Here is a 23,839-nt window from a genome sequence, read left to right as displayed (position 1 = left end):
GGATTCTTTGGGGGTCAGTTTGTGACTTCCCGATGCCGCTTCCTGGTGGTGGGACCAAAGCGGAGCCAGCGGGTTAGAAACAGGGGTTATAAGTTACCACACGTCACCCACGAGGAGGTGAGGGGCTGGTTGGGCCCCTCACTTATGGGGGTTAAAAGGGGGGGGGGCCCGTGAGCCCCGAGGTTTGGAGTCGGCCCCGAGCGGGAGCCGTTCACTGGCCGTGGGAGTCCCGGTGGTGCCGCGGCGGCGCCGGCGCGGCTCAGCCCTTCAGCGCCGACACGTGGCTTTGGCGTCTTGGAAGCGCGGCCAGAGCTCGAGCACCTCGTGGGGCTGGTAGCGATGGACCATGACGAGGCGGGCGAAGCGGCACGGCTCGTACTGGATGCGGACCATGGAGAAGAGGCCGCGGGGGCTGGCGGTGATGCCGAGCCCCAGCGCGTGCAGGCACAGACCCACGAAAGCATCTTCCATGTTGATGAGGGGCAAGGTCTGCGCCACGGCGTAGACCTTCCTGGCGACGTCGGCCGAGAAGACGTAGCCGGGGCCGCCGCAGTACGGGGGGTACGTGGCGTTGGGGTACACCTCGTGGGGCACGTACCACTTGTAAGCCTTGCTCCGCAGCGGGCCCGTGTTGCGGTAGATGTAACCCGTCATGAAGTTGGTTTTGGGAGGCAAGAGCAGCCGCCGCACCAGGTAGTCCAGGTTGAGGAAGACGTCGCAGTCGGCCTTCATCACGTAGGTGGCGTTGGGGCAGTGCTTTGCCACCCATTCCATGCCCATCAGCGTCTTCAGCGTCAGGTTGTTGTAGGTGTCCAGGAAGTCCTGCTGGAGGAGGTCGCCGTGCTCCACGTTCTCCTCCTGCAGCACCGGCCTCAGCGCGTCCGCGAACACCGGGTGGAGGCCGACGAGGAAGAGGCGCAGGATGGAGACTCCCGGCACCGAGCTCTCGTTGCCCCACGTCTGCCGGATGGAATTCCGGCCCTCGGTGTCCGCCGGCCCCGTCGCCACCAACAGCACCAGGAAGGGCGCCCGCTCCCAGCACTTGTGGGGCTGGTTGAGGAGGAAGCGATAGGGATGCGGGTACGGCGGCTGCAGCGGGTGCCGGGTGGGAGCTGTGGCGTTCCCGGCTGGCTCCAGGACGCTGTGCCATTGGAATGCCGCCCAGGGCAGGCCGGGCGTCGTGGTGATGGGCTCCTCGGGGCTGTGCTGCACCCGCAGCCCCACCAGTGCCACCAGTGCCGCAAGTGCCGGCAGCACCAGCAGGCGCAGGTTCAGCTGCCACTTCATGCTATGGCCACTGCCTGTGGGGAGACCAGCACCTCAGTACCCCCCCAGCACCCCCCAGCACCTCCTGCACCCCCCGCCCCTCGGTGTCCCCCCGGCAGGGCCGGGCGCTGATAAGAGGCTCCGGGTGCGATAAGGGGGGCTGGTCCCGGTGCCGGTGCCAGCCACGTGGGTCGGGGAGAGCCCCTCGGCTCCAGCCCAGCCCCGACCAGTTAAACCAGTAAAACCAGTTGGGGTCCCACCGCCCGGCACCAGCCCCATAGGAACCACAGCGGGGGCCCGGGCTAAGAGCCCAGTGCTGCCCAGTTCACCCCAGGGTGCAGCTCCCAGCCCTTCCCAGTGGATCCCGGTTCCCGCCGGTGCTGTTCCCAGCTCTTCCTTGTCACTCCCGGTTCCCGCCAGTGCCAGTGCTGTTCCCGGCTCTTCCTTGTCACTCCCAGTTCCCGCCAGTGCTGTTCCCGGCTCTTCCTTGTCACTCCCAGTTCCCGCCAGTGCTGTTCCCGGCTCTTCCTTGTCACTCCCAGTTCCCGCCAGTGCTGTTCCCGGCTCTTCCTTGTCACTCCCAGTTCCCGCCAGTGCTGTTCCCGGCTCTTCCTTGTCACCCCCAGTTCCCCAGGTGCTATTCCCGGCTCTTCCTTGTCACCCCCAGTTCCCCAGGTGCTATTCCAAGCTCTTCCCATTCACTCCCAGTTGCTCCAGGTACCCCCAGCTGCAGCTCCCAGTTCTTCCCAGCCCTTCCCAGTCACTCCCAGTTGTTCCGGGGTCCCCCAAGTGCTACTCCCAGCTCTTCCCAGTGGCTCCAGGCTCCCTTGGGCACTGATCCCAGCCCTTCCCAGTCACTCCAGGCTTCCCCAGGTGCTATTCCCACCTCTTCCCAGTCACTCCCAGTCGCTCCAGGCTCCCCCGGGTGCTATTCCCATCTCTTCCCAGTTGCTCCAGGCTCCCCCGGGTGCTATTCCCATCTCTTCCCAGTCACTCCAGGGTCCCCTGGGTGCAGCTCCCAGCTCTTCCCAGTCACTCCCAGTTGCTCCATGCTCCCCCGGGTGCAGCTCCCAACTCATTCCGGTCACTCCCAGTCACTCCACGCTCCCCCGGGTGCTATTCCCACCTCTTCCCAGTCACTCCCAGTCACTCCAGGCTCCCCCGGGCGCTGATCCCAGCTCATTCCAGTCACTCCCATTCGCTCCCGGGTGCTATTCCCACCTCTGCCCAGTTGTTCCCAGTTGCTCCAGGCTGCCCTGGGCGCTGCTCCCAGTGGCTCCCATTCCCGCTCACCTGCTGCCGGTGCCGGAGCTGCCTCTCGCGGGCGATGCGGCCGCGGTCACCCCGCCCCGGCCTCAAGCTTCCTTCCGTGCCCCGCTTGACGCACGGGGCCCGCCCCCCCGCAATGGGGCAGAGGTGAGGCCGCGTGTCCCCACCCCGCGATGGGGCAGTCCCTGTCCTTTGTCCCCAACCCCAGGAGCTGGGGGGGGGGGCCCCCTCATTGCCCCAACACCCCCCCAAGTGCCCCCCCCCGCATCCCTGGACCCCCAAATAGCCCCAGGTTCCCCCCCCCGCAGACCCTCATCACCCCATTTAGGTCCTTGTCCTTAGTTGGGGCCCCCCAGCCCCATTTCCCCCCCCCCAAAAGCCATTTACACACCCCCCCCGGCCCTTTTTGACCCCTCCCAGCCCCACAAGCTGCTGTTCCCACCAATCCATTTATTCGGATGGGCCCCCCCTCCCCTGCTTAAAAACCCATTAAAGTAGTAAAAAACCCCTAAAACATATAAAAAGAACCGTATTGGGGAGGGGACACACACTATGGGGGGGGTCCCCGTTAATCCAGGGTGATCCCAGCAGCATCCAGAGCCTCCCGGACCCACGCTGGGATCCGTGCCCCATAGCGGGAGCTCAGGAAGCGCCGCACGAACTGCGGGAAGCGCTGCTCCAGGATGCTCTGGCGGATGGAGGCCATCAGGTTGAGCTGGGGGGGGGGCAAAGGGGGGGGTTAAACAAGGGGGGACCCCCCCATGGGCCCCCCCACCCCACACATTGGGCCGTACCTGGTAGGCGATGTTGTGCACCGTGAGGTGGTGCAGCGCTGCCGGCTCCGTGCGCAGCAACGCGTGCAGGTAGGCACGGCTGTGCCTGGGGGGGCACAACCAGCGGGGGGTACAAAGGGGGTTCACACACACACACCCCTTTATGTGCCCCCCCTTATGCGCCCCCACCTTATGCTCCCCCTGCCTTTATGTGCCCCACCACACCTTTATGTGCCCCCCCCACCTTTATGCCCCCCCACACCTTTATGCCCCCCCCACACCTTTATGTGCCCACCCCCACCTTTATGCCACCCCCCACCTTCATGCCCCCCCCACACCTTTATGTGCCCCCCCTTATGCACCCCCACCTTATCCCCCCACACACCTTTATGTGCCCTACCCTTTATGGACCCCCCCACCTTTATGTGCCCCCCCACCTTGTGCCCCCTCCCAAACCTTTATGTGCCCCCTCCCAAACCTTTATGTGCCCCCCTGCCTTTATGTGGCCCCTCCTTTATGCGCCCCCATCTTTATGCCCCCCCACCTTTATGTGCTCCCCACCTTTATGTGCCCCCCCTTATGCGCCTCCACCTTATCCCCCCACACACCTTTATGTGCCCCCCCTTTATGTGCTCCCCAACTTTATGTGCCCCCCCTTTATGTGCTCCCCCCTTTATGTGCTCCCCACTGTTATGTGCCCCCCCCTTTACGTGCCCCCCCTCACCGCTGGCACGTGGGGCACCCACAATCCGCATCAATGGGGCGGAAATCACGGGCGAACTGATGGTTCTTGAGCTGCAGCGACCCCCCCGGGACCAAAGCGGAGCCGAAACGCTGTGGGGCAGAGCCGGAGTGAGGGGAGGTCGGGGGGGGTTTGGGGTGTGGGGGGGTCCCCATTATGTGTGTCCCCCCCCCCAGCCCCCTCCTACCGCCGTGCGGGTGGGGAAGACGCAGTCGAACATGTCACAGCCCAAAGCGACGCAGACGACCAGGTCGGTGGCGTAGCTGCGGGGGGCAATGGGGACCATATGGGGCGGGGGGGGGGTGAACCCCAATATTTTGTGTGTCCCCCCCCCCAAAGGACCTACCCGACGCCCATGAGGTAACGGGGCTTGTCGCGGGGCAGCCGCTCGGTGCTGAGCTTCACCATGCGCCAGAAGAGCCCCTTGTCCTCGCCCCCGCTCAGGCCCCCGATGGCGAAGCCGGGGACGTCCCGGAGCGTCATCGCTGCGGGGACACCCCAAAACGGGAGTAAGGGGGGGGGGGCTTTACCCTGACACCCCCCCCCTCCCCCAAAAAGATGGGGAGGGAGCGGGAGGGAATGGGGAGGAAGATGAGGAGGAGGAGTGGGAGGAAGGTGGGGAGAGGGGAGGTGCTGGGGAGAGGGAGGAAGGGCGGGATGAGGAGGAGAAGGGGGAGGATGAGGAGGAGGATGATGAGGATGAGGAGGAGAAGGGGGATGAGGAAGAAGAGAAGGTGGATGAGGATGAGGAGGAAAAGGAATGAGGATGAGGGTGAGAAGGGAGATGAGGATGAGAAAGGGGATGAGGATGAGGACAAGGGGAATGGAGATGAGGAGGAAAAAGGGGATGAGGAGGAGAGTGATAATGGGGATGATAATGAGGATGAGGATGGCGATAATGGGGATGATAATGAGAATGAGGACGGTGAGGATGAGGATGAGAAGGGGGATAAGGATGAAGAGGAGGAGGAGAATGAGGATGGGGAGGAAAAGGGGGATGATAATGGGCATGAGGAGGAGAAGTGGGATGAGGAAGAGGAGGAGAAAGGGGATGAGAATGAGAAGGGAGATGAGGATGAGGAGAGTGAGGAGGAGGATGAGGAGAAGGGGGATGAGGATGAGAATGGGGATGGAGATGAGGATGAGTAGGAGAAGTGGGATGAGAATAGGGATGAGGATGGGGATGAGGATGAGGATGGGGATGAGGATGGGGATGGGGATGGGGATGAGGATGAGGATGGGGATGGGGATGAGGATGGGGATGGGGATGGGGATGGGGATGAGGATGGGGATGGGGATGGGGATGAGGATGAGGAAGGGGATGGGGATGAGGATGAGGACGAAGGCCGCGGTACCTTCCAGGCACTGCGTGCGCAGCGCCGGGTCCAGCCCCCCCTGGATGATGGCGAAGAGGTTTTGCCGCTCGGGGCTGCGGTTGGCGGCGATGCAGCGGTCGAGCCACCGCACGGACCTGGGGGGGGGGACACAGTGAGGAGTGGGGGGGGCCGGGGAGGGGTTTGGGGTGTCGGGGGGGGGGGGGTCCCCACCTCTTCATGGCCTCCTCAACACGCGGCCCCGTCGTGGTGCTGCTCACGACATCGTCCAACTGCATCACGATATCGGCGCCTGCAGATGGAAGGGTTTAACGGGGGGGGTCCCCCGCCCCCATTGGGGTGTTTGGGGGGTGTCCCCCCCCTCCCCAGCACTCACCCAGAGCGTTCTGGATCTCAATGGACTTCTCGGGGGTGAGCAGGATGTCCCCCCCCCCCATAGGGGGAGCGGAAGAGGACCCCCTCCTCCGTCACCTCCGACAGCTCCGACAGAGACACCATCTGGAACCCGCCGCTGTCCTTTGGGGGGGGAAACAAGGGGGTCTGGGGGGGGGACACCCCGATATTGGGGCTGGGGGGGGGATACACCCCAATATTGGGGCTGGGGGACATATACAGACACACAACACCCCAATATTGGGGCTGGTGGGGGGGCCACAACCGTGGGGGTGGTAGCTCAGGACCCACGGGGATGTGGGGAGAGAGTCCTGAGGGTGTCCCCCCCCCCAAAAGGAAGGGGTTTGGGGGTGTACCCCCCCCCCCACAATAGGAGGGTGTCCTGGGGGGGGGGCGCGGCCCCTCCTCACCGTCAGCAGGTTGTGGGGCCAGTCCATGAAGCCGTGGAGGCCGCCGGAGCGCTGCACCAGCTCCGGGCCCTGCGGGGGGGGCGCGTTACACCGGGCGGGGGGGACACGGGGCGGGGAGGGCGGGCGTGGGGACCCGGGGGCGCCCCGGGGGCGGGGCCAGGGCGGGAGTGGGCGGGGCCAAGAAGGGGCGGGGCTACAAAGGCGCGAAGAGAAGAAGGCGCGGGAATGAGAAGGGGGCGTGGTCAACGGGGGGGCGTGGCTTCACCGAACGGGTCCCGCCAATAGGCGCTCGGAGGCGGGGCCCCCCGGGGGCGTGGCCACACCGCGGCCGCGGGCGGGGCCTGCCGGTGCACCCGAGGGAGTGTGGGGGGGGGCCGGTGTCCCCCTTCCCCCCCGCCCCGTCCCGTCCCGTTCGGCCCCGCCGCCGCTCACCGGCCGCGTCCCCAGGTGGTAGGTGTTGCCGAGGCAGATGCGGCAGCCGAGCGCGGCGAGCTGCGCCGCCGTGATCCCCTTGGCGGTCCCGCGGGTCCCCACGGGCATGAAGACGGGGCAGGGCACGGGGCCATGCGGCAGCCGCAGCTCCGCGGCCCGCGCCCGGCTCCAGCCGCACTCCGCCACCACCCGCAGCAGCGGAGCCGCGCCGGGCACCGCCGCCATGGGCGCCGCCATCTTCCCGCTAACCCATGTGACCAGCGCTTCCGGCCGCAAGTGGCCGTAACCAGGGGCAACGCGGCCGCCATGTTGCGGCTTGGGCCTCGTCCCGTGCCCGTGTCCACCGGGGACACCCCCGGTCTATCCCCGCCCCGTTCCGCTCCACCCCCGGGGCAAGCCCCGTCCTCGGCCCGGGGAGAACCCCCCCCGCCCCGGGACACTGCCTCAGCCCGGCCCCTGGAGGTGGAAGGAGCAAAGCAGCCAATCAGCGGGCGGGGACCGCTGATTGACAGCCGTCTGGCCAATCGGGAAAGGGCTTTGTCCCCGCCCCACTACGTCCGTGTCCGGGCTCCGGCAGGGTGGGGCAAGCTGGTGCAATGGCAGGGGCGGTGACCAATGGGAGGAGGGCGTGTGAACGCGTCGGGCTGTCTCGAGTTGCGATTCGTTACCTTTCCAGAGCTGCAGCCATCTCCGCCAATGAGATGGCAGGATCCATATCGGGCCGGGCGGGAGTCACAGCAGCGCCGCCTCAGCTGACAGCCCCAGCGCGGCCTCCCATTGGCTGGCAGGGATGAACGGCGCGGTGCAAGACCAATGGAACCGTAGAGAAGGAGCTGATTGACTGCAGAGCCCACCAATGGCCGCGCCGCGCTGAGGGGAGGGGGCGGGCCCGGCGCCGCGGGGGTGTCGCCAGTGCCGGATGAGGAGACTCGGAGGGGAAGTTTGGCCGCCGCCGCCGCGGGCCCTGTGAGGAGCCGCCGCCGGGAGCGCGGTGCCCGCTCCTCTCCGCCGCCATGGGGAACCGGGGCATGGAGGAGCTGATCCCGCTGGTGAACAAGCTGCAGGACGCGTTCAGCTCCATCGGTCAGAGCTGCCACCTCGACCTGCCGCAGATCGCCGTGGTGGGCGGGCAGAGCGCGGGCAAGAGCTCGGTGCTCGAGAACTTCGTGGGCCGGTGAGTGGCGGGCGGCGGGAGGCGCGGCCGGTGCCTCCGGGGACGCCTCCGGTGGCGCCTCCGGTGGCCCTGCGCCGCTGGCGTAAGCGCGGCTTCGTGAATCCGGCCTAGCGCAGGGCGCGGCCTGAGGGAGCCTGCGCCGCGCGTTACGCAAACTGCGGAGCGGCTTGCGCGCCGCGCCCGGCGGGGCAGTACGCACTTGGCGTAGCGCGCGGCCCCGGCGAGCGGGTCAGCGGCGGATCTTTACGCTAACGGCGTAGGCTGGGGCATGGTGCGGGGCGGGGGGTACTGGGGGGCGAGGACACGGCCCCGGGGTGTTGAAGCGGAGCAGCGGCGTCCCCGCAGCCCCCCCCCCCGGCTCCCCGTCCCCGTCATGGCCAGGGCCAACAGCGGGTGAACGCCGTGGAGCTGGTTCTGTTTGCAGGCTGATAGTGCCGGGCTCCGGTGGGGCCGTGTCCCCCCCCCCGAGATAGGGCTGAGGCCGCCCGGCCTGGGCACCGATAACGGGGGCAGCGGAGCTGGTTCCGCCCCGAGCTGCTGCCGTGGGGTTCCTGCGTTAAAGTCAGCGTCCGACTCAACAGGATTCCTGGTGCTTTGCTCCATCCAAGGGGCTGGATTCCTGCGGCTCCGCTCCCCCCTTTGGCCGCGGCTCCTCCGGCTCCGTCCCGCCGCGGGGTTCCCATCCCGGATGCTGGACCGTGAACAATAGCTGCCTTCCTGTGCTGTCATTCCAGCCTGATGCCAGGCTCGTCACCGGCACAGAAGCACCTCAAAGAAGCTATTCCAGGGGGGACTTCCAGTGTTTCAGGCTGTGCACGATCCAGCCCATTCCAGGCTTTTTCTCTCCTTATATCCTCATGCAGGCCGGATTGTAGCCCGAATTCCCAGCTGTGGGAGAGAGAAGGGGTTGTCCCCCCCCCCAACCCCGCCTCTGGGGGGCTTCAGATATCCCGGTTATTCCCTTTCCCAGTGGAAGCTTTGGCAGCTTCTAATCATGGAGCTGCTGGAAAACCGGCCCTGGGGATTCAAGCTCTGTGTTGTGGAGCATTGGAGGCTCCATCCAAAGGCTTTTAAGGAGGGGTTGATGCTCTGGGCAAGCAGCTGTGGTCCCCACCGGCTTTGTGCCGGGCTGGATGTGCGCGGTGGCCTCTGGAACTGGGAATGTTGGGGGTCAGGAACCCCCCTTTGAGCATGAGAGACGACGGGAATCCTGACTCCGAGCCCGGTATCCCGGCGGAGGCAAGATGTGGACAAGGAGGTTTTGCTCATTCCCCACTTTCTCTTGTATCCCTGGTGCGAGGAGCTGCGGGGAAGGATGAGGAGCCACAGGGAAGGACGTTGTTCCCTCTTGGAATAAGCCACTTGGGTGGATCTCAGTGGGATCGAGCAGCGAGGAGTCGGCTCACATGGATTTAAGGGCTTGGAGGAGCCCGAAGACGCCCGTTCACACCTCGCGGTGGCCCCTGAACGCAAGCGAAGGTTCTGAGCCCCATTGGGACGACCCGACATTGGATGAAGCCAATTCTCTGACCCGAGGAGGAGGCAGGAGTTGGAAGCCCCCGAGCCTGCCGGTTAGGTCATGGAAGCAGGGAATGCTGCACTGTGCAGCCCTTGTCGTGTGCCGACGGCACCGGCCCTCGCGGCAAAAGGGCGTTCTCAGGGCGGGATCAAACCCGGCCATTGAGCTCTGACAATGGGGCCCTTGTGGTGGGGAGGCCCTTCCCCCGGCGGCCATCGAGGGCCCGAACCTCAATGGGGCTTTATGAGCCCTTCCCGTGGCGTTCCCGGCGTTCCCAGTGAGCGTAAGGAGGGCAGGGAGGTGCTGAGGGCGCCTCCACCTGCGTCGCCTCCTCCCGCTGCGGCATCCCGGAAGGATTCCTCGGGATATTCCCTGTGTCCTTCCTCCTCCCCTGGCGACCTTTGAGCTCGCTCTGGAGCCACTTCCTGGTGCGGCAGCGCCCGGAGGCCGTTCCCAAGCTCTGGGTGATCGGGGAGATCCGGGAATCACGTCACGCTCCGGCTCCTTGAGCAGCGCCCAAAGGACCTGCTGGCAGGTTCCTCCTGGAGGAGACGGTTCCTGCGTGTCCCCCCCCGTGTCCGTGGGGACGGGAGGAAGCCGCCACCTCCCGTCACAGCCGTGGGAGCAGAGGGAACGGCTCCCCTCAGACCCTTCCCGCCCTGTCACATCCCGCTTCCCGCAGGACCTGTCCTCCCAGTTGGGCAGGAAGCTCCCAACAGCAGCCCCGGCCGTGGGCACCCAACGTTCGCTCCCAAACCTCTGCCGGGACGCTGGGGTGAAGGCGACATTCCCGGCTGTAATTCCCAGCTGGAGAGGCGGATGTGAGGGGTTGGGATCCCCCTGAGCTGGATCCCTGCGCTCAGCTCATGGGCTGGATGTTCCCTCTCCTTAAACCCCCTTGGTGCTCGCTTGCCTCTCCCAAGGAGCTCTTCCCATTCCCGGTGCCTGGCACACAGCGTGGAGCTGCCGGGCAAACCCACCTGCCCATCCCATTCCCGGTGCCTGGCACACAGCGTGGAGCTGCCGGGCAAACCCACCTGCCCATCCCATTCCCGGTGCTCTCCCGGTGATTCCAGCCCTGAACAAAGCTCCCGGTGGGAGCAGCACCGTTTCCTTGCGCCGCTGTGGGAAAGGGGCTGAAGCCATCAGGGATGGGGGGTTATCCCATCCATTGAGGGTCTCCTTCTTTCCCAGCTGGGAATGTTGAATCCAGGAGACACGGAACTCTCCCCATGGAACCTGCTTCCCGGATTCCTGCCTCGCTCCGGGACAGTTCATGGCTGCAGGGAGGCAGGAGCCGCTCTGCTCTCCCTTGGTGGCCCCAAAGGGGATGGGGATGTGCTTCCATCCCTCCCCTTTTCCTTAGGGAGGGATAACGAGAGGGAGCCTGCCCTTGGGACAGGCTCCAGGGAGCATCCTTCCCCCCCTCCCAGCTCCAGCTGCTGGATCCTGTGGAGCCAGAGGGGATCCGGGGGGATCGGAGCCTGTGCCCATCCCGGCTCCTTGCATCCCACAGTCAATGCCTGTCCTTGCATTCCTCGTAGGGATTTCCTGCCCCGTGGCTCTGGGATCGTCACCCGGCGGCCCCTCATCCTGCAGCTCATCTTCTCCAAGACAGGTTGGTTGTTCCCCGAGCGTTGGAGCCTTCCTCGAGCAGGACTTCGCCTGCTCCTGGGGGTGAAAACCTCCCTGGACCTGGCAAATCCCAGAGGATTCGGCGTTCCTCTGGTTGGGAGCATGCGCCTCCGCCCCGGTTCCGCTGCCTCGGGCCCTCCAGAGGGATGAGGAGCTGCTGGAGGTGCTCCAAGGGCTGGGTTTAGGGGGGACCAGAGGAGGTTCTTCCCCGTGAGGGTGCTGGGACACGGGGATGGGCTGAAGGGAGAAGGGTTGGATGCCCCATCCCTGGCAGTGTTCAAGGCCAGGTTGGACACAGGGGCTTGGAGCAACCTGCTCTAGTGGAAGGTGTCCCTGCCCGGGGCAGGGTTGGAGCTGGAGGAGCTTTAAGGTCCCTTCCAACCCAACCCATTCCAGGACCTTCACTCGTGGCTGGTTCTAAGCTGCGTCTGTGTCCTCTCCCGGGGCTCCGTGTGCTCCAATTGCCTTTGTCTCCTCGTTATTCCTCTCGTTCTCATCCCGCTTTTCCCTGTCTCCCAGAATACGCCGAGTTCCTGCACTGCAAATCCAAGAAGTTCACGGATTTCGATGAGGTGCGGCAGGAGATCGAGGCCGAAACCGACCGGGTGACGGGGACAAACAAGGGCATCTCCCCCGTCCCCATCAACCTCCGCGTGTACTCCCCGCACGGTGAGCGCCCGGCCCCGCTTCCCGCGCCGGGAAAAACGGGATTCCCCCCTTAACGGCGGGCTCTGTCCTTCCAGTGTTGAACCTGACCCTGATCGACCTCCCGGGGATCACCAAAGTGCCAGTCGGGGACCAGCCGCAGGACATCGAGTACCAGATCAAGGACATGATCCTGCAGTTCATCAGCAGGGAGAGCAGCCTCATCCTGGCCGTCACGCCGGCCAACATGGACTTGGCCAACTCGGATGCGCTCAAGATGGCAAAGGAGGTGGATCCTCAAGGTAAGGGGGAGGTGTCCTCCTGCCCCTGCGCCAGGGGGAGAGGGAGGTGGAACCCTCACGTGGGTTAACGGGTGGCTTCTCCCCGTGGCCGCGTCAGGCTTGCGGACGATCGGCGTCATCACCAAGCTGGACCTCATGGATGAAGGCACAGACGCCAGGGACGTGCTGGAGAACAAGCTGCTTCCTCTACGGAGAGGTACGAGCACCCCCGAGGGCTTTGGGGCACCTCGGATCCTCCCCAGCACAACCTTCTCCTCTGGTCGGGAGAGACTTCATGGAGCATCCTGGAATGGGTTGGGTGGGAAAGGAGCTTAAAGCTCGTCCAGCTCCAACCCCCTGCCACGGGCAGGGCCACCTTCCATAGAGCAGGTTGCTCCAACCTGGCCTTGAGCACTGCCAGGGATGGGGCATCCAAACCTTCTCCATTCAACCCACCCCAATGTCCCAGCACCCTCATGGGGAAGAACTTCTTCCTTCTCTCCAACCTGAACTTCCCCTGTTGCAGTTTGAACCCATCACCCCTTGTCCCATCACTGCTGAAGGTCCCTCCCCACATCCCTGGAGCCCCCTTCAGCCCCTGGGAGCTGCTCTGAGGTCTCCACGCAGCTTCTCTTCTCCAGCCCCAATGTTCTCAGCCTGGCTCCATGTGGGAGCTGCTCCAGCCCTTGCCCATCCTCGTGGCCTCCTCTTGCTGCAGCAGCTCCATGCCCTGACGTTGGGGACACCAGAACTGCTTCCAAAGGGCAGCTCTGGAGGTGCCTCTGGCGCAGGAGCCAACGTTTGCCCCTCGCAGGCTACATCGGCGTGGTGAACCGCAGCCAGAAGGACATCGATGGCAAGAAGGACATCAGGGCCGCGCTGGCGGCCGAGCGCAAGTTCTTCCTTTCCCACCCGGCGTACCGGCACATGGCCGACCGCATGGGCACCCCCACCTCCAGAAGGTCCTCAACCAGGTCGGTTTGGCTCCTTGCCGTGCTCTCTGGTGCTGCTGGTGGGAAAGGGGACGTCTCGAGGCGGGTTTCAGTGTCGCGGTGACCTCCGTTGTCTCGCAGCAACTGACCAACCACATCCGGGAGACGCTGCCGTCGCTGCGCAGCAAGCTCCAGAGCCAGCTCCTGTCCCTGGAGAAGGAGGTGGAGGAGTACAAGAACTTCCGGCCCGATGATCCCACACGGAAAACCAAAGCTCTGCTGCAGTAGGTTCCTCCGGGGGCTGGCTTAGAGAGGACGAGTCGTGCCCATCCCTGAGCTGCCCTCGTGCCCCTTAAGCTGTGGCAAGAGGGAGACGTTCTCCTGCCCCTCCGGTGAGGGAGCTGGAGAACTTGCCATAGGATCATGGAATGGGTTGGAAAGGACCTTAAAGCTTGTGCAGTTCCGCGGGCAGGGCCACCTTCCCCTAGAGCAGGTTGCTCCAAGCCCCTGTGTCCAACCTGGCCTTGAACCCTGCCAGGGATGGGGCATCCAACCCTTCTCCCTTCAGCCCATCCCCGTGTCCAGCACCCTCACGGGGAGGAGCCTGTTCCCCACAGGATGGTCCAGCAGTTCGGTGTGGACTTCGAGAAGCGGATCGAGGGCTCCGGGGACCAGGTGGACACGTTGGAGCTCTCCGGTGGCGCCAGGATCAACCGCATTTTCCATGAGAGGTTCCCCTTTGAGCTGGTGAAGGTAAATCCGGGCCGGGAGCACCTGGCCCCGGGGCTGGGCAGGAGCTGTGCTAAAGCCCTTCCATGTGGCTCTTCCTCCTTGCGCAGATGGAGTTTGATGAGAAGGATTTGAGGCGAGAGATCAGCTACGCCATCAAAAACATCCATGGAGTGAGGCAAGTGTGGGAGCAGGCATTCCAACGGGGAAACGGGGGTGAAATGGAGCTGCTTTGCTCTGACACGTCCCCAGGGCCCGCTCGACCTGCACCCAATGCACCAAGGCGGTTCCTTCCCATTGCCATGCAGTGCCAATGCGCTCCCATTCCCATTCCTGCACGGGAAGGGGGGGTTAACACCCTGCTCCAAAGGGCTGGAGGGTTCAGCGGCACCAGGGAGGGAATTGCTCCGGGCTGCAGCCCCCCCAGGCTGATCCCTGTTTGGTGTCTCCCCGCTGTGGGTTCCCCTAGGACGGGGCTCTTCACCCCAGACCTGGCCTTCGAGGCCATCGTGAAGAAGCAAGTGGTGAAGCTGAAGGAGCCGTGTCTCAAGTGCGTCGACCTCGTCATCCAGGAGCTGATCAACACAGTGCGGCAGTGCACCAGTAAGGTACTGAGCCAGGCAGAGCACATCCGAGCCCCTTCCCGCTGCTGGGATACAGGGATTCACTCGTGTCTCCAACCCGGAGCGCCTGCAGCTGGTGCTGGAGTCGAGGCTGGATCCCTCAGGATGTCACCCTGACATCCACGTCCCACCCTGCAATTATCCTCCTTATCCCTGGAAGTGTTCATCGCCCGGGCGCTGGGAGCTGTTATTTCCCTGCTTAATAACCAGCTGCTTGGAATGACTCAAAACCTCATCCTGGCAGCGCCAAAAGATGCCTTAAACCGGCAACAGGGCAGGAAAAGCGCTTTGGTTACTGGGAATGAGGCACATCCAGGCGAGGAGGTGATGGGATCCATAGGGATTGATGCCCAGGAAGTGTTTGGAGGAGGATAGTTTAGATGCCAACATGGTTCAGGCATGGCAGGAGCGCTCTGCTCGCTCCTGTGGGTCAGGACGGCGCTTCCCAATGGAATTCCTTCCACTTTGAGCTCCAGGGATGGCTTGAAATCTGGTGTAGAGAGAAGCCGAGTTCACCCCCCGGCCCGTGGCTCAGTGTGGGGGACGCCGAGTCCTGCCAGCACCCGGGAATGCCGGCACGTGGAGACCCGGCCTCGTGGCACAAGGGCTCACCCAGCTCTTGGCTCAAACCACCCCTCGTGGCCCCAAAGCTCCGTGTCCTCGGCCTCGCTTGGCCGTAGCCCCACGAAGACCTTTCCCTCCCGTGCGAGCTCCCCGTCAGCAGCGGGTTTTCCCCGGATCTTCTCCCTTTCTTTTCAGCTTGGTTCCTACCCCAGGTTACGGGAGGAGACGGAGCGGATCGTCACCACACACATCCGGGAGCGGGAGGGCAAAACCAAGGACCAGGTGAGCTCAGCACCTCTCCCACCTCCTGCCTTCCTCTTCCCGGAGGAAGCCGAGCTCCCGTGGAGGCATCTCCCTTGCTCCTGATCCTGAAGCTCCCTCTCGCGGTGGTCACGGGCGGCCCAATGGGGCTCCTGACGGTGGATCTCCTTCCCAGATCCTGCTGCTGATCGACATCGAGCTCTCCTACATCAACACCAACCACGAGGACTTCATTGGGTTTGCCAAGTGAGTCCATTCCCAGCGGGATAACTCCTCAGGCTCTGTAGAAGCGAGGTTCCCGGTGCTGGCTGAGGGGCTCCCCCCCAGGAGAACTGCTGCGGGAGCCTCCTGCATCCCACCTAAAGCCCAGCAGCACCTCGGGCCCCCGGCATCCCTCGGATGCGGGGTACGGGAGCTGCCATCCCTGCTCGGCCCCGCACACCGGGAATTTGCCGCTGAGGGGAGGCGGAATGACTCCTGCTATCCCAGCGGAGCACAGACATCTCCCATCCTTTGAGCTCCTGCCAGGATCAGGACCAGGAAGGGGGGGGGGACACACTCCTTTTAGTCTTTCCTTGCTTTGGGCCATCGGCGCAGCCCCAATCCGTGCGGTACCACTGCGGGAGCACCCGGAGCTCCAGCCCTGGTGTCCCCAGAGCTCTGCTGGAGCTTGTCACCACCTTCAGCCTCCTCCTCTCCAAGCTCACGTCGTCTTCCTCTTGTTCTCTCTTTCCCCACCCCCCATCTTTTCAGTCACGTCTCTTGCTCTCCCCTCCCTCCACAGTTCCCTCCTCTCCTCCTAATCTCTCCTGTTTTTCCTTTGAACCATCTCCCTCTTTCCTCTGGACTCCTCCGACTCTCTTCCCACTCCCCAGCTGTTACACAGAGCAGCACGTCACGACCGGGTGGGTACCTGCTCCTGCAGCATGGCCCTGCTCGCGCCGTGTGTCCCCCCCCCCGAGCCCACAGGCGCCTTTGGGAAGAGCCAGCGAGCTTCTCCTCCCAAATTCCCCCTTGGATTTGGGTGGCGAGTGCAGCTCATCCCATCGGGATGCCCCTGCTCGCCCCGTATCCCGAGGTTTGAGGGAGGAACCGTGAGGAGAGAGCGCTCTCCCGAATTCCCCCCCCTCTTTGGAGGTGGGAAAAGGAGGCAGGAAAGGGCCCCCTCTTTGTGCTTGTAACTGCTGCTCCCGGGGGTGTCCCGGCGTTGTTCTAACTGTTCTCCTGGATTTTGTTCCTGCTCCCGACTAACGGTTCCGTCCCGCACCTCGCCCCTTTGGTTGCTCAGGAGAGACAGGTAGCTTTCCCTCTGGTTGCTCTTTTCCATCTGGGAAGGGAACTGGGAATTGCTGGAGATGAGTCCTTGTGGTGCTGGGCCTTGCGGTGGAAGGGGCTGCGGCAGGAATCCCTTTGGAATCACCCCCCCCCATCCGAGGGGCTCCTGTGGTTGGATTGCACAGAACGGGCTTTCCCTTCGGACTCGGCTCTTCCTGACGGCATTCCGGGTGGGAAGCGCGCTCGTGGGGGCTCTGGGCTTTGCCTTCCTCGCCTGAACCTGCTCCTCCTCCTCCCCCCGCAGCGCGCAGCAGCGGAACACGCAGGCCAACAAGAAAAGAGCCATCCCCAACCAGGTACGGCCGCGGCTGCCTCGGGAAGCGGGATCCGAGTTCATCCGGAAACCCCGTCCGTAGGGAATAGCGGGGTTGGAGACGGATGGGGGGGAACGGTGGCTCCCGGAGAGGGGCTGGGGGTGCCCATCCCGCGGCGCTCGCTCCGGTGCTGCTGTTTGGCAGGAATGTGGTGAGACATTAACACTGCAACGATCATTAATGGCATGTCCCTGGTTTTCTTTTGCTGTTTTCCTGCTTTTTTCCCCATCGTTTTTGTGCTCTTCCCTCCATCACTTTGTTTTCCTTCACTCTTCCGTCTCCTCGTCCCACTTTTTTTTCCTCGCCCCCCCTGCCCCCCCCCTTAATTTTGTGCACTAAAGGGTGAGATTCTGGTAAGTACCCACATAGTGTGATAGTGCTGGTAGAGACCCCGGTGACGGACGTGGCCCTGCCAGGAAAACCTCTTCCCAAGCCCAAAGGACGCCTCCCGCTTCCCAGGATTGAGCAGGCTGATGGTGGAGGAAGGCCGGGATAACCCCGGGGCCTTATCCTGGAGGTGGGAATTCGGTCTGGCCCCTCCTGCCCAAAACCAAGTGGCTCAGGGCTGATCCCTGCCGGGACCACGGAGCTGCCCGCGCTCACTGGGAACAGGCACAGGGATACTGGGATTCCAGAGCCAGCGCTGCTGCTCCTTGGAAAAGCAGAAGCCAAAGTGTGTGGGGGGGGTCAGCAGGGAGCTGGGGGGTGTTATCCATGAGCTTCCATAGGCGGCCAAGGGAGAACTGCTCCGCAGCGTGCTCGCTCCTGGGGAGGCGGAGGGCGGCATTCCTTCCCCATGGAAAAGGGATTCCCCTCGGGGAGGGTGACCTGATCCTCTTGCTCCGGGCTTGGAGCCGGCGTCGGAGGAAATGGAAGTGTCTGAGAGGGAAAACAAGCCCTAAATCCAGGCAGTTCGGGTGTTCCAGCCCCGTGCGCAGCGGCTCCGGCATCGCTGTGGGTCCCTGGATGAATCCCTAGGGAAGGAAACTGGGAAAAGCGTTTGGCTGGGGGTATCCCGGCTGTACTAACCGGGATGCAGCGTCCATCCTGCTCCTGCAGGAAGGCTTTGCCTCCGGCTCCGTTGGACCCCGTGGTGGATGGGAGGGCTCCGTGCCCCGTTCCTGGCTCTTCGGACACTTCCATTTTCTCCCGGCACCATCCGGATGTTTCTCCCACCCCAAAGGGCCCCCCCGGCCCCAAATCCGGGCGATGGGAAGGGGGAGATGTGACAATTGGGGATTCCAGGATTCCCGTTGGAGCCGCTCTCGGGCGCTTTGCCTGATCCCAGCGGAGCTCTCCCTGAGGCCAGTTGGTGTTAAAGGAACGTGCTGGACCCGCTGCTTCCTCCTCCTCCAGCTGCTCCCTCCCAAACCAACCCCAGTCCTGGCTTCTCCCTCCTGCCGGAGCATCCTCCATGAGCCCCAGAGGCCAATTCCCAGATTCCCTGTTCTGTGGTGTCTCATCCAGCACCATCCCAGCACCCCCGGAGCCTCCAGCCTGGCTCATGGGGCTCGCTTTGCTGCTGAGCCTCTTCCCTTTGCCCCTTTCCTCATCCCTTTGCCCCTTTCCTCATCCCTTTGCCCCTTTCCTCATCCTTCCTCCCTTTCCTCATCCCTCCTCCCCTTTCCTCATCCCTTTGCCCCTTATCCCTGCTCCCTGTCCCCATCCCAGCTCCCTTTCCCCATCCCTGCTCCCTGTCCCCATCCCTGCTCCATCCCGCTGCTGCCTCCGTTCCTTTAAAACCAGGCTTGGTTCAGCTCCAGAGACACGGATCGAGCGCGGCACAAGGTGAAGCCTTTCATTGAAGGTGGAATTCCAGGGCTCCTCCTTCCCCTCTCCACAACATTCCAGATGCCGTTATCCCAGGCTCCATGCCTGGGGGGGGCTCAGATCCCCCCTCCCCGTTACTAACCCGTGTGTGGTACTAACCCAAGGCCCCGGCTCTGCCGAGCTCAAGCATCCCATAACTCGGGACAGGAAACGGGAACATGGATCCGAATGGGGGGGTCGGTGCCATCCCCAGCTTGGCCGGAATCTCTCCCGGTATTCCAGGCCCTTCCCGGCGGCTCTTCCGTGGGTTTTGCCGGTGTAGCTGCTCCGCAGCGGGGTGATGGTGAGAAGAGGGAGAGTCGCGGCTCCGAGCCCCCTTCCCTCCATCCCATGGCTCCCAAACCCCTGGGATCCCTGGAAAACTCCCGGCAGAGACAGCGCCTGAGGGCTGTTGTCTTGGGAAAGCTGTTCCCGGCACCGGGATGCTCCGTGGTGCCGGGACAAAGGGGGGGTCACTGCAGGCACCGGCTTCCTCAGCGGGCTCATGGCTGGGATAGGGCAGGGAATGCTCCCTCGTGCTCCCATCACCTCGCGGGGCTGAGCGGGCAGCATGGGAATGACCATGGATTCAGGCTGGATGTGCCAGGCTCCCTGCTTTGCCAGCCCTCTGGGGCCGGGCTTTGGGAATGAGGAGCTGCTGCTGAGGCTGGGGCTTTCCCTGCAGGATCTAGGCAGGCTCGGGAGCTCCGGAGCACTTTTCCATCCGGGAATACTCGGCAGGAGCCTGTAACCTCTTCTTCCTTCCTCCCCTCCGCTCCCCCCCTGCTCCTGTGCCTGCAGGTGATCCGCAGGGGCTGGCTGACCATCAACAACATCAGCATCATGAAGGGAGGCTCCAAGGAATACTGGTTCGTGCTGACGGCAGAGTCCTTGTCCTGGTACAAGGATGAGGAGGTACGTGCCGGGAAGGAGGGATTTGGGGAAGGGGGGATGCTCCGTGGGAGGGCAGATCCCATGGGATCACCTGCAGCCTGCCTCTTTTGGGGGCGGTTGCTTTGTCTCCCATCTCTGCTCCCATCAAGAGGGATCCAGGGCTCCCCGTATCCCGTTCCTTGCCCCAGCCCAGCCCGGGAGCCGGTTCCCGGTTGGGATGGGTGCTGGTTGTTGGGAGGGAAACCAGCTCCATCCTGCTTCAGGGTGGATCTCGGACCCCTGCCATTCCCTGCTGGAACACCGCCATGTCCTGCACCAGCCATTGGAGCAGGAGGTGCCGGCGGGGCTGAAATCCCCACACCAGGATCCAGCTGGGTGGGAAAGGTCTGGAAACCGGAGGGAAACGGGAAAGAAATGGGAAGTGGGATTGGGATTGGGATAGGCAGGAGCGGGGCCACCAGCCCCTGACACACCCCCCCGGAGCCGCCCCATGAGGGCGCGGGGGGGAGCCCCATTCCCTCCGTCCCAGGGTTTTGGTGTGCCAGGACCCCGCTGCTCCCCCCGCATCCCTTTATCCCATGGGATCTGCTGCCTCGGCCCTTGGGGAGCCTTGGCTTGGTTTTGGGGGGGTTCGGTCAGCACCGCACCAGAGCCCAGCACACGGAGACGGGACCAGCCTTTATTTCCCGGGAGCCGCTCGTCCTCATCCTCACGGGAGCCGGATTTGAGCCTCTTTTCCCCTTATCCCCCCCCATTCCCCTGTTTAAATCCGCTTCCTAAAGGAGAAGGGAACATGTTGGAGGTGATGGAGCTGGTACAAACCCCCCCACACCCCGTTTCCAGTGGGGGGGGGCTGTAATGAGACCCAGCCCTGGGGCTGAATGAGGCTCCGTGCGGAGCCCAACCAGCACCCGGCTTTGGTGCCGGATCGGTGCGACAAGGGGGGGGCATTGCTCCCACCCCTGCCCACATCAGCCCAGCTCCATGAACCGGGGCAAAACCCCTTGGATTTGGCCCCAAAAAGGGGTGATTTGGGGGGTGCCCCCCCCCCCCGTTGCTTACCTGGGTGCCGGTGCTGCCGCGGCGCCGCGAGGCCAGACCCGATCTAACCAATGTGCAGACTACTGTACAACGGGGAAGCGTCCTGAACAGGTAGTCTGAACACTGGGCAGGCCGGGCCGGAATTCCAAGGATTTGGGATCCATTTGCCTTCATTCCAGGTCCATTCCTTCCCCTTTCCCAGCGGCGGGCGCAGGGAATCCGCTTTGTCTCCCTTCTGACGTGGCAGGATCCTTGTGCAGCCGAATCCAGGCTGGGAAAGGAGAACCCCCCCCCCCCCCCCGTTGTGGGTTTGGTGCAGGAAATGGTGAGGAGGAGTGTGGGGCAGGGCCGGGGGGCGGCGCCGGGGGCCCCTCGGTGCTGTGCTTCACATCTGGTGCCGGGGTCGTCCTAACCCGTTCCAGATGTGCCGCGGCCGGTGCGGGATGATCCCGGAGCCCCTTCCCGCCTCCAGCCCCATCCCGTGCCCGGCGCGGGCGGCTCTTGGAGCTCAGGGAAGCGAATCCTTTCCTCCAAGGGGTGCTTTGGCGTTGCCGGGTGGGAAGGCGGGACCTGGGGAGGGATTCAGGGCAGTGATCCCGAGCGGATCGCTCCATCCCCAGCCCGAGCGATTGGGCCCCAACGCGCGTCCCGGTGGCTTATTCCCAATGGGAAATGAGGGAAGCGGCTGCTCCAGGGTCGGGTTTTCACCCCCCCGACGCCACCATCCTCCCCTTCCCCTTGTCCCCTTTTCCAGGAGAAGGAGAAGAAATACATGTTGCCTCTGGATAACTTGAAAATCCGGGATGTGGAGAAGGGATTCATGTCCAACAAACACGTCTTCGCCATCTTCAACACGGAGCAGAGGTACGGCCGCAGCAGCCCGGAATCCCGCCGCTCGCCGGGAATGCCGCCGGCTCCGGGCGATGCTCCCGCTGCTCCTTCCTCCCTAGGAACGTGTACAAGGATCTCCGCCAGATCGAGCTGGCCTGTGACTCCCAGGAGGACGTGGATAGCTGGAAAGCCTCCTTCCTCCGCGCCGGAGTTTACCCGGAGAAAGACCAAGTAAATGCTCCCTCCGGGTGGGATGAGCCATCCCGGAGCTGGCAGCAGCCCGGGGACACGCTGCTCCGGGTTCAGGTCCCGGTATTCCATAGAAAGGGTTTGGATACCCTGGAAAACACCCCGGGATCACCCAAGAGGCACCGTGGTGCCGGTCGGTGCCGCTCAGCTCCGGTGGTTCCAGCGGGACAATAACCTCTGGCATCCGTGTGGGATGGGAATGGGCGGAAGGGAGCAGGAGGACGGGGAGCAGGGGGGGTTCCGTGGCTGCTCCATGTCCCGTTTTCCCTGCGCAGACGGAGGCGGAGGATGGTGCTCAGGAGAACACGTTCTCCATGGATCCACAACTGGAGCGGCAAGTGGAAACCATCCGCAACCTCGTCGATTCCTACGTGGGCATCATCAACAAATCCATCCGGGACCTCATGCCAAAGACCATAATGCACCTCATGATCAACAACGTGAGCGGGGGGCCGGGGCCTCGGGGGCAGCGGGACGAGGAGAAGCCCAGAACCCCCCCGTGCTGCGTGGGGGGGACACCTCAGAGCAGCTCCAAGCAACCTGGAGGGGGGCTTTGGCCAAGGGATGAAGGGCCAGGAATGGCTTTAACGTGCCAGAGGGGAGATGGGATGAGCTTTTAGGGATGAGCTTTTAGGGATGAGCTCTTAGGGATGAGCTCTTAGGGATGAGCTTTAGGGATGAGCTCTTAGGCAAAGGTGGTGGGACGTGGGGATGGGTTGGAGGGAGAAGGTTTGGCTGCCCCATCCCTGGCACTTGCAGCTTGGAGCAAGCTGCTCTCCGGAAGGTGTCTCTCGCCGTGGCAGCGGGTTGGGACGTGACGGTCTCTTCCCACCGCCCCATTCCATGATTCCCTGCCCATCTCCAGACCAAGGACTTCATCCACTCCGAGCTCTTGGCCTACCTTTACTCCTCGGCCGACCAGAGCAGCCTGATGGAGGAGTCGGCCGAGCAGGCGCAGCGCCGGGACGAGATGCTCCGCATGTACCACGCGCTGAAGGAGGCGCTCAACATCATCGGCGACATCAGCACCAGCACCGTGTCCACCCCGGTGCCGCCGCCCGTGGACGACACGTGGCTGCAGAGCGGCGCCGGCGCGCACAGGTTTGCTTCCGTGCCCGCGGGATTCCCACCGGGAATCAGCGGCCGGGATGGCCGCTGGAGCGCGGGCTCCAGCCCTCACCTCCTGCCTCTGCCCCACAGCCCGCCGCCCCAGCGCCGCCCCTCCAGCATCCTGCCACCGGGCCGGCCCCCGGCCGTGCGGGGCCCCACTCCGGGGCCGCCGCTCATCCCTATCCCTGCGGGAGGCCCTTCCTCTTCCTCTTCTTCTTCATCTTCCTCCTCCTCCTCGGCGGCGGCGCCCCCCATCCCATCCCGGCCCGGGCCCCAGCTCCTCTTTGCTGCCAACAACGACCCGTTCTCGGCGCCGCCGCAGATCCCGCTGCGCCCGGCACGCATCCCGCCCGGCATCCCACCCGGCGTGCCCAGGTAAGAGCCGGCTCCGTGGCCTCCGGGAGCGGGGGGGCGGGGGCTTATCCCGGTGCCCCCCCCCCCCGCCGTGCTCACCCCATCCCCATCTCCCTGCAGCAGGAGGCCCCCGGCCGCGCCGAACCGACCCACCATCATCCGCTCGGCTGAGCCCTCCCTCCTCAATTAACCCCCCCGCGGGGCCGGGAATGGGGCTGTGGAGGGGGGGGGACACACACAGGGGAACCCCCCCCCCCTCCAGCCCTATCTCTAACCCCTTGTTGTCGTGCCCCCCCCCTCCTCGCTCCTGCCGGCAGCTCGGCCGCGGTTCAACCGGCCCCGGCCCCCCCCCCCATAACCCACCGCGGATTAGAGATGATTTGGGGGGGGTCAACATTGCACTTTGTCCCCAGTCCCCCCCGCTCCGGCTCTGTGGGGCTGAGCCCAGCCCTGCCCGTCGCTTCCTTCCTCCTTCCCCCCCCCCCCCCCCAAATTTTGTATTAATATATTCTCTATAAAATCAGTGATTTTTGGGGGGTTTCTCCCCCTTGGCCCGAGCTGGGATCCCGCTTTTTTCTAGCTCATCCCGGCTCCATCCCACTGGATTCCCAAATGGACCCTGTGTGGGGGGGGAGACTGGAGCGGGGAGGGGGGGGCTGGAGGGGCCTGGGTTGGTGTCACCCGGAGCCTCTCCCAGCCGATGGGGTCGGGATCAGGATCGGGATCAGGATCGGGATCAGGAGGAAGGAGCCGGGGGCCGGAGGTTGTAAATATTTTTACAGACTTTTATTAATTGTATAAAACCAGGAAATGGAACAAACCCCCCCCAAAACCCGCCCCCGCCCCCCCCATAACCCACCCCTCCATCCCCCCCCCCCGGTGCCATGGCTGGGGGTGCCCCCCCCCCCCCCCCCGCTGCC

At 64.2% G+C, this 23,839-nt stretch overlaps 3 protein-coding genes across 3 annotated transcripts; 1 reads left to right on the top strand and 2 right to left on the bottom strand.

Moving 5' to 3' along the window:
* Positions 1–243: 243 nt before the first annotated feature.
* LOC115603423 (beta-1,3-galactosyltransferase 2-like) lies at positions 244–2,733 on the bottom strand. The gene is made up of 2 exons (XM_030475284.2): positions 2,560–2,733; positions 244–1,301 (listed from the first exon to the last, which is right to left on the bottom strand). Exon 2 carries the CDS (start codon positions 1,285–1,287, stop codon positions 268–270), a length of 1,020 nt encoding a protein of 339 aa, XP_030331144.1. The 5' UTR covers positions 1,288–1,301; positions 2,560–2,733; the 3' UTR covers positions 244–267.
* A 237-nt stretch (positions 2,734–2,970) lies between these two features.
* On the bottom strand, positions 2,971–6,963 carry QTRT1 (queuine tRNA-ribosyltransferase catalytic subunit 1). The gene is given in 11 exon segments (XM_030475266.1): positions 2,971–3,250; positions 3,330–3,414; positions 4,033–4,142; positions 4,238–4,313; positions 4,397–4,535; positions 5,406–5,521; positions 5,598–5,676; positions 5,761–5,818; positions 5,820–5,900; positions 6,188–6,256; positions 6,620–6,963. Coding segments are annotated over 11 exon segments (1,197 nt in total). The 5' UTR covers positions 6,857–6,963; the 3' UTR covers positions 2,971–3,103.
* A 219-nt stretch (positions 6,964–7,182) lies between these two features.
* Positions 7,183–23,726, top strand: DNM2 (dynamin 2). The gene is given in 22 exon segments (XM_030475264.2): positions 7,183–7,793; positions 10,857–10,930; positions 11,467–11,616; positions 11,691–11,894; positions 11,992–12,090; positions 12,688–12,816; positions 12,819–12,847; positions 12,947–13,089; positions 13,423–13,558; positions 13,645–13,712; positions 14,004–14,142; positions 14,917–15,003; positions 15,158–15,228; positions 16,562–16,613; positions 16,973–16,984; positions 19,242–19,355; positions 21,130–21,239; positions 21,326–21,437; positions 21,731–21,895; positions 22,321–22,556; positions 22,656–22,940; positions 23,040–23,726. Coding segments are annotated over 22 exon segments (2,646 nt in total). The 5' UTR covers positions 7,183–7,632; the 3' UTR covers positions 23,110–23,726.
* The last annotated feature ends 113 nt before the right edge of the window (positions 23,727–23,839 follow it).

This window comes from Strigops habroptila, unplaced genomic scaffold, assembly GCF_004027225.2.
Source record: "Strigops habroptila isolate Jane unplaced genomic scaffold, bStrHab1.2.pri NW_022045634.1_ctg1, whole genome shotgun sequence".
NCBI classification, from domain to species: Eukaryota; Metazoa; Chordata; class Aves; order Psittaciformes; family Psittacidae; genus Strigops; species Strigops habroptila.
The sequence above is the reverse complement of the archived record's forward strand: the minus strand, read 5'-3'. Positions and strand labels throughout refer to the sequence as shown.

Bases quoted from the DNA above. Each gene is read 5' to 3' on its own strand.
- LOC115603423 (XM_030475284.2), bottom strand. From the start codon at position 1,287: ATGAAGTGGCAGCTGAACCTGCGCCTGCTGGTGCTGCCGGCACTTGCG.